This window comes from Crotalus tigris, unplaced genomic scaffold, assembly GCF_016545835.1.
Source record: "Crotalus tigris isolate CLP2741 ecotype Arizona unplaced genomic scaffold, ASM1654583v1 scf7180000019483.1746242, whole genome shotgun sequence".
In the NCBI taxonomy this organism is placed as follows: domain Eukaryota; kingdom Metazoa; phylum Chordata; class Lepidosauria; order Squamata; family Viperidae; genus Crotalus; species Crotalus tigris.
In genome coordinates, this window is record NW_024097562.1 from 1,462,719 (window position 1) to 1,477,540 (window position 14,822).

At 40.2% G+C, this 14,822-nt stretch overlaps 1 protein-coding gene across 1 annotated transcript in view; it reads left to right on the forward strand.

Moving 5' to 3' along the window:
• Positions 1 to 14,822, forward strand: part of SCFD2 (sec1 family domain containing 2) — a 160,624-nt gene that overhangs the window by 25,994 nt on the left and 119,808 nt on the right. Inside the window, exon 4 of the mRNA XM_039362873.1 lies at positions 5,694 to 5,869. Coding sequence (XP_039218807.1) covers positions 5,694 to 5,869 — 176 coding nt within the window. The remainder of the gene's footprint in view (positions 1 to 5,693; positions 5,870 to 14,822) is intronic.

Below are 14,822 nucleotides of genomic sequence, written 5' to 3' on the forward strand. Positions count from 1 at the left end.
CTGAAATTTCTGAGAATTATAGATTCACTGGGAAACGTTCAGCTTGGATAAGGCTATGTTACAACAAAACATGAATGTGTCTCTCTGCCTGCAAGCCTGATCTGTTCAAATATAGTAAAGAAATCATGATCATTTGGACAGTGACCCAGATTTCAACATTCAACGGATTTCAAAGACTCGTGTTACGATACAAAAGATCTGAAGTCTCAGAAGGGTAGTTGAGGCCTGAAATATAACAAGAAATAGATTGTGTTGCTGGAAAGCATCTGTCCCTCAAAGGGTTTAGCAATTGTGCAGGCTGAGAAATCATTGAGTAACAAAGCTGAGCCCTGAAGTAATCAGGTCATGTGGGATTCCTGCATTAACTGAATTTTCTTTTTTCTTTTTTTAAAAAAAATAGCAATTTGATTAAAAATTTCCATTTAACAATAAAAAGTAATACAAACTAAAAAAATATAAAGGAATAAAAAAAATAGAAAATGCAGAAATGAAAAAGAAAAATATATAAAAATGGCTTCCCCCTTTATCACAAATATAAGTGTAACTCACTGGTGGCGAACCTATGGCATATGTGCCAGAGGCAGCAGTCAGAGCACTCTTTGTGGGCATGCACGCCATCGCCCCAGCCCCGCCTCCCCCCACGGCCCCCTCCTCACCAGCAGCCCCCCCCCAGAGAGTCACCCCCAAGCATGGCCCGCGCGAAGCAGTGCAGCCAACGAGATGGCAGCCGGCTAGCAGAGACAAGACTCCACCCTCACGCCTAGTCACGCACAGTTGATATTGCGGGGTGCAGGCAGAGGGTGTGGCGTCTGCTAGGCCGCCTGGGCGATCTGCGGCAGGCCGTGGAGCTGGTGGGTGGTCCTGCAGGCGGGCAGGGCGGGGCAGTTTTGGGGCACTCAGTCTCTAAAAGAGTTGCCATCATTGGTGTAACTTATCACCATCTTAAAATACAACAAACAATCTCTTCCTTTGATAGCTCATCTCTTTTCTAGAAACAAATGCCTAAGTCCTTGTCATTCAGTCCTGATCAGCAAAATCCAGGATTGGACCACTTACACTATTTTTTAATATTCTTAAGAACAGGACAGGATACGATAGGGATAGGGAATAGAGTAGAATAGTAGACTGGATTGGATTAGATTGGATTGGGTTGGGTTGGATTGGACTGGACTGGACAGGAATAGAATAGAATATAGAATATAGAATATAGAATATAGAATATAGAATAGGATAGGATACAATAGAAAATAGAATAGAATAGAATAGAATAGAATAGAATAGAATAGAATAGAATAGAATAGAATAGAATAGAATAGAATAGAATAGAAGAATGCAGAATGCAGAACGCAGAATAGAATTCTCCGGTGCATAAGCTCTCAAGGTACATAAAAAAAAAAACCAAAGTGATAAGTCATAGATCATAAATCATAAGATACAAACAACAATTGATAAATCATAATATATCAATAGAAGAAGGTAGTAGAAAAGATGAGAAGTGAGAAAGATGAGAAGGACATTCCTAAAACAAAGAAAGAAAAAAAATTCAGTGTAAATACTGCTGCTATTTGGCCAAACCTCCTTTTTTTCAGGTCCTCTTTTGGTGATCAGATGCATGGAGAGCTTCTGAAAGTGATAATTCATAATGCTTTTGTTTGAAGCTTTGCTATTAGCATATTATTGAGCAACCAAAGATGCTTTGCCATCAATGTAGTGGTTTGACTTCAGAAGTAGCCTGCCTTGCTTGGCAGTTTTAATGGGACAGTAAATCTGAAGGGAGCCTGAATCCCTTTATTATGTCCCTTTATTGGCATGCTGAATGATAAAAGCTGAACCACCGGGAGGATAAGAAGAACAAATGCTCCTTTCTATTGCCCTCCTCCACTAATGGAAAAGGGACTCCTTAGTTCTTAGTAAACTATGTGGAATGAAACACAAAAGGCTAAAGGATCTCATTAAAAAGCACAAGGCAGATTTAGCCTACAGTAACAATAGATTGGTACAGCAGCCTTTGTTCAAGAGGCAGGAGTAAAGCTACTGTAAAGCCTTTAACCAATGTTGTAAGTACATAGGGAGGGGGAAAAAATCTCAAAGGAAAGAACAGATTTATGGAGATAAGGTACGTCTGAACTTTGTTCAGAACATGAAAGAACATCCAAGATGTGAAAAAAGAACAAATTGTGACCATCTTTGGACATTGCGAAAGGGGGAAACAAGAAACATTTATATGAGCCTCATATTCCCAACAGTTTTGAATGTTTGAGTTGGAACTCAAGTATCTCTGTACCACATCCATCATGAGGAAATACATATTGGAAATTTAGTTTGAACATTACATAAACCCCATTTAGGCATGTCTTTGCAAAATGGCTTTTGAGAGTGAACAAATGTTGTCACTTTAACTTGATGTTTCTCAATCTTAGCAACTTTAAAATGAGTGGACTTCAGCTCCTAGAATGCTCCAGCCAACCATGGAGTGGCATGTTGGCCTAGCGGTAAAGACACTTGCCTCCCACTCAGAAGGTTGAGAGTTCAATCCTAGGTAGCAATAGATGTTTCTTTCCTGGGGCGCAAAGAAAAAAAAATCTACTGTGAACTCTGCATGGCATCAGGAAAGGCATCCAGCTAACAAATGCTCCACTCCATCCAGTCACCCAACTCTACCCTGAATTAATGGATTTGTTGTTGTTAGTTGCGAAGTCGTATCCGACCCATTACGATTCCATGGGCAACGTTCCTCCAGGCCTTCCTGCCCTCTACCATCTTCTGGAGTCCATTTAAGCTCACGCCTACTGCTTCAGTGACTCCATCCAGCCACCTCATTCTCTATCATCCCCTTCTTCTCTTGCCCTCCATCTTTCCCAGCATTAGGCTCTTCTCCAGGGAGTCCTTCCTTCTCATTAGGTGGCCAAAGTACTTGAGTTTCAACTTCAAGATCTGGCCTTTTAAAGAGCAGTCAGGGTTGATTTCCTCTAGGACTGACCGGTTTGATTGCCTTGCAGTCCAGGGGACTCGCAGGAATCTTCTCCAGCACCATAGTTCATAGGCCTCAATTCTTTGGCGCTCAGCTTTTCTTATGGTCCAACTTTCACAGCCATACCTTGCAACTGGGAAAACCATGGCCTGGACTATACGTTCTTTTCTTGGCAGGGTGATGTCTCTGCTTTTTAGTATGCTGTCTAGATTTGCCATAGCTTTCCTCCCCAGGAGCAAGCGTCTTTTAATTTCTTGGCTGCAGTCCCCATCTGCGGGGGTCTTGAAGTCCAGGAAGATAAAATCTGTCACTACCTCCATTTCTTCCCCATCTATTTGCCGGGAATTGAGAGGGCCGGATGCCATGATTTAGGGAGTTTTATGTCAGAGCACAAAACAGCCAGTTTGCGGTTCAGGTACCAGTCAGGAGATTATGAGTTCTAATCCCATCTTATGCATGAAAACTGGGTGGGAGACCTTGGGCCATTCTTTCTCATCCCAACTCACCTCATAGGCTTGTTGTGAGGAAAATAGGAGGAGGAAGGAGTATGGTGTGTGTTGTGGCTGCCTTGATTTGTTTTTATGACTCTTTGTTATATATATGCCTTTATTACAGTATATATGGGAATATATATACTGTATATATGGGAATATATGTACTTGGTGCTAGTGAGGAAAAAAGCATAAATTAGATAAAGAGAGCAGAAACACTGAGTAATCATATTTAGTATGAAATGTTCTACAAGATGGCTTTAGTTTTTGACAGTTCAAAGGATCTGATGTATGCAGCGTGCTGTTTTTGAGCTAAAGTGTACAGCATATGAAGCCAAATAAATTAAAGCCTATAGTGATGTTCTCCATAGCTGTTTAGAAGTCAGGAAGGAGTTTTCTGGACAGCATTCTCTAACAATTATGGGGAGCCTGTAGTAAAGTTCCCCCTTCTCCCTCCAAGCATGATTAATACCATGAATATTTCCTGATACAGTAGTTACATTTGGCAGATAGTCATGCCAAAACATGGAACGAATCAATAGACTCAGGGCATAGATTATTAAGGAAATATTATTATTTTTTTGCTTGTTCATTCTTGCAGTTTGGAGCTGATTCCCTCTTGATTCTTGGCAGCTTTACAATACCAAAACAACCTTAAGTGACCTGAGTCAGACATACAGTGTAAGCCAGTGGTTCTCAACCTTTTTAATGCCACGACCCCCAACCGGTCGTAAGTCGAGGATTACTCAACCAGCCGTAAGTCGAGGACTACTCAACTGGTGCAGCACCGTTTGCAGAATGGGACTTTTGGCGGGCTCGGCAGGGCAGAGACAGCCTGGACAATTCCTACTGGCTTTTGAAAGCCAATAGAATTAGACTCTATTCAAGAGAGTCTGTTCTATTGGCTTTCAAAAGCCAATAGAATAAAAGGGAGTAGCACAGCTAAGGAAAAGGGGGGGAAAATGGCGGACTGCGTTGTTTGGCGACCCCCGTGAAATGGTCGTTCGACTCCAAATGGGATCCCGACCCACAGGTTGAGAACCCTGGTATAAGCAATCCTTATTCAACAGGGCTCCATCTTCAGGCCACCACCCAGGCATAGGAGAATAACCAGGTCTTCAGTAGCTTCCTGAATATCATCAGGGTGGGAACCATCCAGATCTTTGAAGGCTATCATTCCAGAGGGCAGATACTATAACTAAGTATGCTCCTTGGGTCCTGCAAGGCATCATTGTTTAACTGATGAGACTCAAAGCATGCCCACTCTGCCCAATCTCATAGGACAGCTGGAGACAGGTGGTCCCTCCAATCAGTTGGACTTGTCCCGTGAAGGGCTTATAGGAGATAACCAGTATTTTGAATTGTACCTAGAAGACTGCTAATAAAAAATGGTTCACAGGAGCATAATAAAGCACGCACATCTATTGCTCTTACCACTGCATTCTGGACCACTGTACTGTCAAGTGCCAGGGAAATCAGGAGATCCAGGCAGTTCAAATGGGTGTATCATAAATAACTTTTAACATGATTAGTAGAAGAATGGACATCCTTGTCTTTAATTCAGTCAATGAAATATTGTAAGCCGTAATGATCAAGACATTTTGTTCCTTGCAATCTTATTAACTTTTCCGAGTTGGGCTTCCAGAACAAAGATTTTGGATAATATTTAAGCAAAACAAAAGATAATAATGTATCAAGGAACAAACCAACACATGTGATTTCCACTGTACTATCGCTCTGGATTTATTCATTTTGGAACACCAAAAACAGTTGTTGTTTTTTACAGAATTCATCCTTCTGTTGTCCCTGAGAATCATCACTTAGTAATGGACTCACAGACATACTGCTTTTTGTTGTTGGCCTATATTAGTGTATTTCCTTCCTTCCTTCCTTCCTTCCCTCCCTCCCTCCTTTCCTTCCTTCCTTCCTTCCTTCCACAGGTGGTTTATTATAATTTAAAAAAGGAAGGGACTTTGGGAGATGTGCACTGATTCACATCTTGAAAGGCATCTAACAATTATTGAGGAATTACGTTTTTATAGTGTTACAAGAAAGCCGTGATGATATAGGGGGAAAAGAATCATTGAACAAATGAAAAATATTATTTCCTGCATAAAAAATATTGCCTAAATGTATCTAGACATGGGTTACATTTTCTATTTGCTTTATTTCTATATTCTTGAGAACGACTGTAATATATATAAATATATATATTTTCCCCTGCATCGTAGGGAGAGTCACCCCTGATCAGCTTCACACATATATCCAGCTTTTCAAGAAGAAAATTGACGCTCTTGAAAATCATTGTGGGCTTCTGCAGATTGCGCTGGCTGTTGTACAGACTCTAAAAGACCCTCAGAACGCCAAATGGGACAACTTTCTAGCCTTTGAACGGCTATTTGTACAGGTACCGTATGAGCTGAACTTTGTAACTTTTTTTAGGCATTGACATTTCTTATGCTGCTGTCTTATTCTACTCCATACGTGTAGGCAGTAATTCATTAAGTTATTCGTTCAAAACCAAAGTGGACTTTAAAATAATAATAATAATAATAATAATAATAATAGCACCACTTGAACACAATTGGCATTGACAAATTCGCTATTAGTCAATTGCAAAAGGCGGCCTTATTAGGAACTGCTTCCATCCTGCGACGATATCTGTAATACCATCAAACATCCACATCTGCCTATCCCAGGTCCTGGGTAAGGACTCGATAGGTAGACAAAATGCCAAATCCAGTCTGAACATCTGGCTGACTGTGCGATGATCGATAATAATAATAATCAACAATGGTGCATTGGAAGATCTGCAAAAATATCATTTGCCTGTAAGCAAAAACTGGTGGGATCATAAAATAGAGAAAGTCATAGAAAATGATAAAATTAAACTGCTCTGGGACTTCAGAATTCAAACAGACAAGCACCTGCAACATAACACCCCAGACTTAACAATTGTCGATAAGAAAGACAAAAAAGTCTGGATAGTGGACGTGGCAGTGCCTGGAGACAGCAGAATAGACGAGAAAGAACTGGAGAAGATAACAAAATACAAAGACCTACAAATAGAAATAGAAAGACTGTGGCAAAAGCAAGCAAGGGTAGTACCAATAGTCATAGGCTCCTTGGGTGCAATCCCAAAACAACTGGAGCACCACTTAAACACCATTGGCATTGACAAATTTGCTATTAGTCAATTGCAAAAGGCAGCCTTACTAGGGACTGCTTCCATCCTGCGATGATATCTGTAATACCATCAAACATCCACATCTGCCTATCCCAGGTCCTGAGTAAGGACTCGATAGGTAGACAAAATGCCAAATCCAGTCTGAACATCTGGCTGACTGTGCAATGATCCATAATGATGATGATGATGATGATGATGATGATGATGACGACGATGATGTTGGAAGGGACCTTGGAGGTCATCGAGTTCAACCCCCTGCTCAGGCAGGAAACCCTCCACCATTTCGGACAAATGGCTGTCCAGTCTCTTCTTAAAAACTTCCAGTGTTGGAGCATTCACCGCTTCTGGAGGCAGGTTGTTCCACTGGTTAATTGTTCTAACTGTCAGGAAGTTTCTCCTTAGTTCTAGATTGCTTCTCTCTTCGGCTAGTTTCCATCCATTGCTTCTTGTCCTGCCTTCGGGCGCTTTGGAAAATAGCTTGGCTCCCTCTTCTTTGTAGCAGCCCCTGAGATAATGGAACACTGCTATCATGTCCCCCCTCGTCCTTCTCTTCATTAAACTAGACATCTTCAATTCCAGCAACCGTTCCTTATATGTTTTAGCCTCCAGTCCCCTAATCATCTTTGTTTCTCTTCTCGGTACTCCTTCTAGAGTCTCAACATCTTTTTTACATCGTGGTGACCAAAATTGGATGCAGTATTCCAAGTGTGGCCTTACCAAGGCATTGTAAAGTGGTATTAGTACTTCATCTGACCTTGATTCTATCCCTCTGTTAATGCAGCCCAGCACTGTGTTGGCTTTTTTGGCAGCTGCAGCACATGGCTGGCTCCTTTTTAAGTGATTGTCCACTAGGACTCCGAGATCCCTCTCATAGTTACTACTATTGAGCAAGGTACCCCCTATACTATATCTGTGCATTTGGTTTTTCTTGCCTAAATGTAGAACCTTACTTTTTTCACCATTGAATTTCATTTTGTTAGATAGCGCCTAGTGTTCAAGTCTGTCCAGATCCTCCTGTATCCTAAGCCTGTCTTCTGGAGTGTTGCCTATTCCTGCCAACACTCCAGAAGATGAAGATGACTTGAGCTGCCTACCTCAAAAGAGAGAAATTCAGCCAGTCCCTACCAGTCCAGAATAGATTACAGGGCGGTTTTGCAGATCTGCAGGGCCTCAGGGGAAGAATGGTGACTGGGGCTATATTGAATGTGTGGTTTGCCTGGAGTCCTTGTCACTGTCTGGAACAGGGGTAGGCAACCTTGGCTATTTTATGACTCATGGACTTCAACTCCCAGAATTCCTGAGCCAGCCATGCTGAGGAAAAAGGGAGAAATTTCCAAGCTGAGCCATGCTGGCTCAGGAATTCTGCGAGTTGAAGTCCACAAGTCATAAAAGGGCCAAGTTTGAAGACCCCTGTTATAAGCTCTCCTCAATGTTAAAACTATGCTGAATGCCTAAAAATGGAGAAAAGATTTTTTTTATATATTTCTGAGGAAAGAGTAATTTATTTGCAGACAAGCAATCCTTAATGAATGGATTTCCAACATAGTCAATAACTAGATGATACCCAATTTAAATACTAATCCACATCCAAACCAGATAATCTCGTTAACTTAGCCCAGGGGTAGGCAACCTTGGCTCTTTTATGACTCGTGGACTTCAGCTCCCAGAATTCCTGAGCCAGCCACGCTGAGGGGAAAGGGAGAGGTTTCCAAGCTGAGCCATGCTGGCTCAGGAATTCTGGGAGTTGAAAATCCACGAGTCATAAAAAGAGCCAAGGTTGCCTATCCCTGGACTAGATGACCTCCAAGGTCCCTTCCAACTTTATTATTATATTATTATTAGATTAATTCTAGGTTAGATTCTGGTTGCACAGGCCCTTTGTAGGTAACTGGAGCTCAGTTTGATTTGAGTCATTTTTGGAGGAAACTTGTTGAGAATATGATTGGCTTGCAAGCCATAAGTATCTCAACTTACACCAGAAGATTTATTGTTTAAGCAGTGCAGTCATTAAGTGAGGCATCGTGTGGCTATACCCAATTTTATCTTTTGGGGCATGGTCATTAAGAGAATCATCATGGTTATTAAGTGACTTGTTGCCTTCCCTGCCAGCTTTTCCATTGACTTTGTTTGTCAGAAGCTGATTGGGGAAGTCACAGGTGGCAATCACATGAATGTAGGATGATACAATTGTCGTAAATGCACAACGATTGCCGATAGCCAGAATCACAGTCCTGTATCTGCGGGGACACTGCAGCTGTCTTAAGTGCAGGGACTGGTCTTTTGTCACTTTTTTTTTTCAGTGCCATCATAATGTCCAATGAATTAGACCTAGACTTAGACTTAGACTTAGATGAGAGCTAGACTGGAGTGGGATGGGATGGGGTGGAATAGGAATAGGAATATGATTAGAACAGGGATTGAATGGAATAGAATAGAAATAGAATAGGAATAGAACAGGGATGGAATGGTATAGAATTAGAATTAGAATTAAAATTAGAATTAGAATAGAATAGAATAGAATAGAATAGAATAGAATAGAATAGAATAGAATAGAATAGGGAAAGAACAGAATAGAATAGAATAGAATAGAATAGAATAGAATAGAATAGAATAGAATAGAATAGAATAGAATAGAATAGAAAGAATAGAATAAGGAAGGAACAGAACAGAATAGAATAGAGAAAGAATAGAATAGAATAGAATAGAATAGAATAGAACAGAACAGAACAGAACAGAACAGAATAGAATAGAATAGAATAAGGAAATAACAGAATAGAATAGAATAGAATAGAATAGAATAGAATAGAATAGAATAGAGAAAGAATAGAATAGAATAGAATAGAATAGAATAGAATAGAATAGAATAGAATAGAATAGAATAGAATAGAATAGAATAGAATAAGGAAATAACAGAATAGAATAGAATAGAATAGAATAGAATAGAATAGAATAGAATAGAATAGAATAGAGAAAGAACAGAATAGAATAGAATAGAATAGAATAGAATAGAATTAAAATAGGATAGGATAAGATAGAATAGAATAGAATAGAATAGAATAGAATAGAATAGAATAGAATAGAATAGAATAGAATAGAATAGAGCAGAGGTGGTGCAGCAGTTAGAGTGCAGTACTGCAGGCCACTTTAGCTGACTGTGTTCAGCAGGTCAGCGGTTCAAATGTCACCGGCTCAAGGTTGACTCAGCCTTCCATCCTTCCGAGGTAGGTAAAATGAGGACCCAGATTGTTGGGGGCAATGTAAATATATATATATATACATTGCTTACTGGTGTACACCGCTTAGAGAGTGCTTGCACTTAAAGCGGTATATAAGTCTCATAAATAAATAAATGAATAGAATAGAATAGAATAGAATAGAATTAAAATAGAATAGAATAGAATAGAATAGAACAGAACAGAACAGAACAGGTTGCTAAACAGATGGCTGTTAGTGAGGACTACATGTAGGGAGGATCCAGGATGCAATGGGTTATTGTATCCTTCCAGTCAAGTTTCAGACAAACAACGTGATACTGGGACAGAGGAAATGCATATCATAGCTCTTCTTGGTCTCTTAGTGGCTTTCAATAGCATTGACTCTATTATCTTGCTGCTTCAGCTTCAAGGATTAGGAATGGGAGACATGGTGTGTTACGTTGTTTTCCTTTCTTCCATCATAGCTGTTTCTAGATGGGGTTGCAGCAGAAAAGAGATTTCAGTCAAAGCCCCTTGCATGGCAGCATTCATAATGATTACTCAGGTTCTTCTGTCTAGACTACTGCAATGTGCTGCACATGGGGTCGCCCTTGAAAATCCTGTGGAAGCTGCAGCCTAAGAAGTTATGGGTGCACTTTGTACACCATCAGGATCATGTCTACTATGTAGTCTTGTATTTTATTTCCTTCTTTTCATGTTTCTTCAACATGATCCTGAGAATTAGAAGGCCTAAAGATCTAATTCAGTGTTTCTCAACCTTGACAATTTTAAGGCATGTGGACTTCAACTCCCAGAATTCCACAGCCAGCGGTGCTGGCTGTGGAATTCTGGGAGTTGAAGTCCACATGCCTTAAAATTGTCAAGGTTGAGAAACACTGAAATTCTAATTAATAAATAACAAAGTAAAGGATTTTTCCAATATTGTGAGAATGGGCTGGTCCAGGGCTGATTTCAAAGTAGCATGGGGCCCCATGTAAAAATACTTTTGGAAAGACAGTCTGTCATCAAAGACACTATCCAGGCCCCAAGTTTGCTGCTATAAGATCTTTGGTATTTTTTTTAAAAAAAATAAAACCACTGGATCCAATCTCATCTAAGTAAATCTCTCTGAAGTCCAATTTATTAAAATTTATAGACCGCCCCACTCCCGCAGGACTCCGGGCGGCTAACAATAAAAACACAATATAACTTAACAAGACAAACAATACAATAACATTCATCCAGGGGTCAGATTTTATAAACCCCAGGCCTGCTGGAAAAGCCAGGTCTTAAGCAGCTTGCGGAAAACCAACAGGGTGGGAGCGGTCCTAATCTCCGGGGGGAGCTGGTTCCAAGACATGGGCGCCATCACAGAGAAAGCCCTCCCCCGCGGCCCCGCCAAATGGCATTGCTTGGCTGACGGGACCTGAAGGAGGCCCAGCCTGTGGGATCTAACCGGACGAAGGGAACTATGAGGTAGTAGATCAGTGGTTCTCAACCTGTGGGTCGGGACCCCATTTGGGGTCGAACAACCATTTCACAGGGGTCGCCAAACAAGGCTGTCTGCCATTTTTTTCCCCTTTTCTTTGGCCATGCCCCTGGCACCCGGTGATGTATAAGTGGTTGGGGGTCACCACAACATGGGGAACTGTATTATGGGGTCGCGGCATTAGAAAGGTTGAGAACCACTGTAGTAGGCGGTCTCGCAAATTAAACTCAGTATGGGAGAGTTTAGCTTGTACTTAAATCCCTACCACTAAAATCCACCCAACTCAGCCTGCCGTTCTATATTAAATATTTTTGAACTTCAGAGAGCTTTTTTCCAAACATCCAGGCAGAGAATTAGGTTGCCTGCCTTTGGCTGGACCATGCTAATGGTGTCTGAAGTATGAGTATTCTGTGTATAATTTTATGGGAACAAACATAAACATACAACACTGCATAAACAGTTAAAACAACTCAACAACAGTGTTCTTGCATTTACAACTGAAGAAAAATAAACCAAAAAAAGGGGGGGGAGTACCAAATCTTCTCCTAAGCATCTGTCTCTGGATTTATACCCATTATGTTTTGGGTTTTTTTAAATAGGTCAGGAATTGCAACTGAAGTCAGCTTTCCCATTTAGCATTGTAATTATCTCTTGTGTACATATTCATTTTCTTTAGTCAAACATTGCATTATATGACCCATAAGGCTTTCAGTTTTCTATCCTCTGAAGTAGGATGTAGTGCTATTTCGAGTCTGGAGTAAGGAAGCCTGTGGTTTAAAGAAAAGAAAGTCAACCTTAATAATTGAATAGTCTGCCTCTAAAAAATTCTGGGTCACAGAAAACTTCCTTATGACTGTAAACTGTTAGAAGGAGCCGCATCAGCAGGGAAAGACTGCAAGATGCATATAGTGGCCTTGCACAATGGTGGTTTTGCTAATTGCCTCAAACATAGCAATGAAGAAGCACAACGCTTAAGATTCTGCAAGGCGTTTATTTATTTACACAAATTTTTCATAACTGCTCCACATTAAACAAGGAGAAAGGAGAGGAAGAAGACTTGATAATTCCATAAACTGAGCTTTTGCATAAGAAGGCGCACTAGCATCAATCATTCTGAATTCTAGTTTTCAAGAAGGAAGATAAATTTTACATGGTTATCGTGGAATCACTGGAAAAGTAAAGCTTGAGCCAAAAATAAAACTGTCTGTAGCCAGATCCTACTGCGCAGCAGAAAAATTTGCTTTTAACAGAATGTTTTATTCAAAATGTCACAAAGTACTTTGGAATAGCACCTCTCCGAATCTGGGCTAGGACATGTTGATTAGACACAAGGACTAGATACATATGCATTACATTTGGTAAACATCTCCTGGCTTTTGAAAAAATATATATGTTTATGCTTGATAGTGTATCTTAATAACTTTGACTTAACTTTTACTCCAGATAATATTTTGAAAAGGCAAAACTTCAAAAGATAACAGAAATATATTTTATGTACCGTATTTTCTGGCGTATAAGATGACTTTCTAAAGCGTTGAAAAAGGCGCTGAAGTCAGGGGTCGTCTTATACACCGAGTCGTCTTATACGCCGGAAATTATAGTAGTTTCCAGCATATAAAATGACATTCTAAGCATGGAAATCGGCGCCGAAGACGGGGGTCGTCTTATACACTGAGTCACCTTATATGCCGGAAAATATGGTAATTAGGAATGACTGGGTTGCAGTAGGTCATGTTGTGTTTTTGTGTTCCTGTGCTGCATAGCTGTTTGACTCATGCTTTTTGATTGCCATATAATCTATAATGTTTATACATAAATTAAAGTACACTGTCAGTGCCAAATATAATTATTTGGAACCAGGTATAGATGGTCTACTTTGAAAGGATGTAACTCCTGAACAGCTTACCAATGTAGAAGAACATTTGTTGGGCTACATACTGTCACTTGTATTTCTTTTATTGTTAATGAGTTGATCTCAAGGTTATGTCTCTGAAGGATTCGTGCGTATTTATTTAAAATTCATGTCAGTTTTCAGCAAATTGTTGAAAAATGTGAAACAGATAAATGAAGGGAACAGTTTTTATGGCCTGAGATTTGTCTGAATCTCAGATATAAGAAAGAGCATAATTAATCCTTAGGTTGCATCTTACTACTCCTAAGATAAACTGTTTTCCCGGTCATAAAATAAATACGATTTGCTCTATTTAGCTAACTGTTTGTACAAGAAGAGGTTACACTTCCCACCCCCTAAAGGTTGAGTGGAACTAAAAAGGAACACGAGGTCCTTGAGCCCTGAATTCCTATCAAATTCAGTTTTCGCTACAAAACGTTTTAAGGAGAAGCATCCAATATTGCAAAACTTCTTATCTTTTCCTCTGTATATGTGTCTATCTTCAGTTTCAACTGATTTGGTTTTGTTTTTGTTTTTTTTTAAAAAAAGACATTCAAAGAGTATCTTCCCCTCATGATATCACTCAATCAGTAATTGAAGTGTAAATATGATAATGACAACTTGGTGATCATTATCTGGGGCATGATTTAGGATCCATGATTCATCACTCTTGGCACAAGGGGAATCAGGAGGGAATTAATCCCTCCTGTCTTTTGTTGTTGTTAGTTGCGAAGTCATGTCCGACCCATAGCGACCCCATGGACAACGTTCCTCCAGGCCTTCCTGTCCTCTACCATCTTCTGGAGTCCGTTTAAGCTCACGCCTACTGCTTCAGTGACTCCATCCAGCCACCTCATTCTCTGTCGTCCCCTTCTTCTATTGCCCTCCATCTTTCCCAGCATTAGGCTTTTCTCCAGTGAGTCCTTCCTTCTCATTAGGTGGCCAAAGTACTTGAGTTTCAACTTCAGGATCTGGCCTTCTAAAGAGCAGTCAGGGTTGATCTCCTCTAGGACTGATCGGTTTGATCGCCTTGCAGTCCAGGGGACTGTCTAGATGACTGGAAATGGATCAAAGTCTTAATTTAAATCCTGCTAGTAATGTATGTAGTTGTGCATGACTGGGATAATAAAATAGGAGAGGTGCTATTTATGGCACCTAAACAAAAGTTTGGTTTCAATTTTGTTTGTTTGTTTGTTTAGTGACCTTAATGACCTACAACTACATTTGATTAAATGACATTTGCTCAAATGTTATGTTTTACCTCCATTAATTACGCGGGACTGAGTAAAACAGCACTGACAAAAGTTTCTTGGCAACGTTACCTATTGTCTTTCCTCCGACAATACTCTGCCCGCCATTGTTGTCAGAGAAGACCGCTGGAATTATACATACGATAATTGAATGCCTGTTTTGTTTCGAAGGATAAACCCACACAGTGACACAATATCATTTAAAAAAAAAAAAAAGCAACAGCCCTTTTTTCACTCCTTAATTATCTTCTAAGCCGCCGAGGCTCAGAAAGCTTTAATTAGGTTTATATTTTGGTGCAATTCGTTAATTCTCCTTCATCCTCGCTACGTTTCACAGAATTCCATGAAT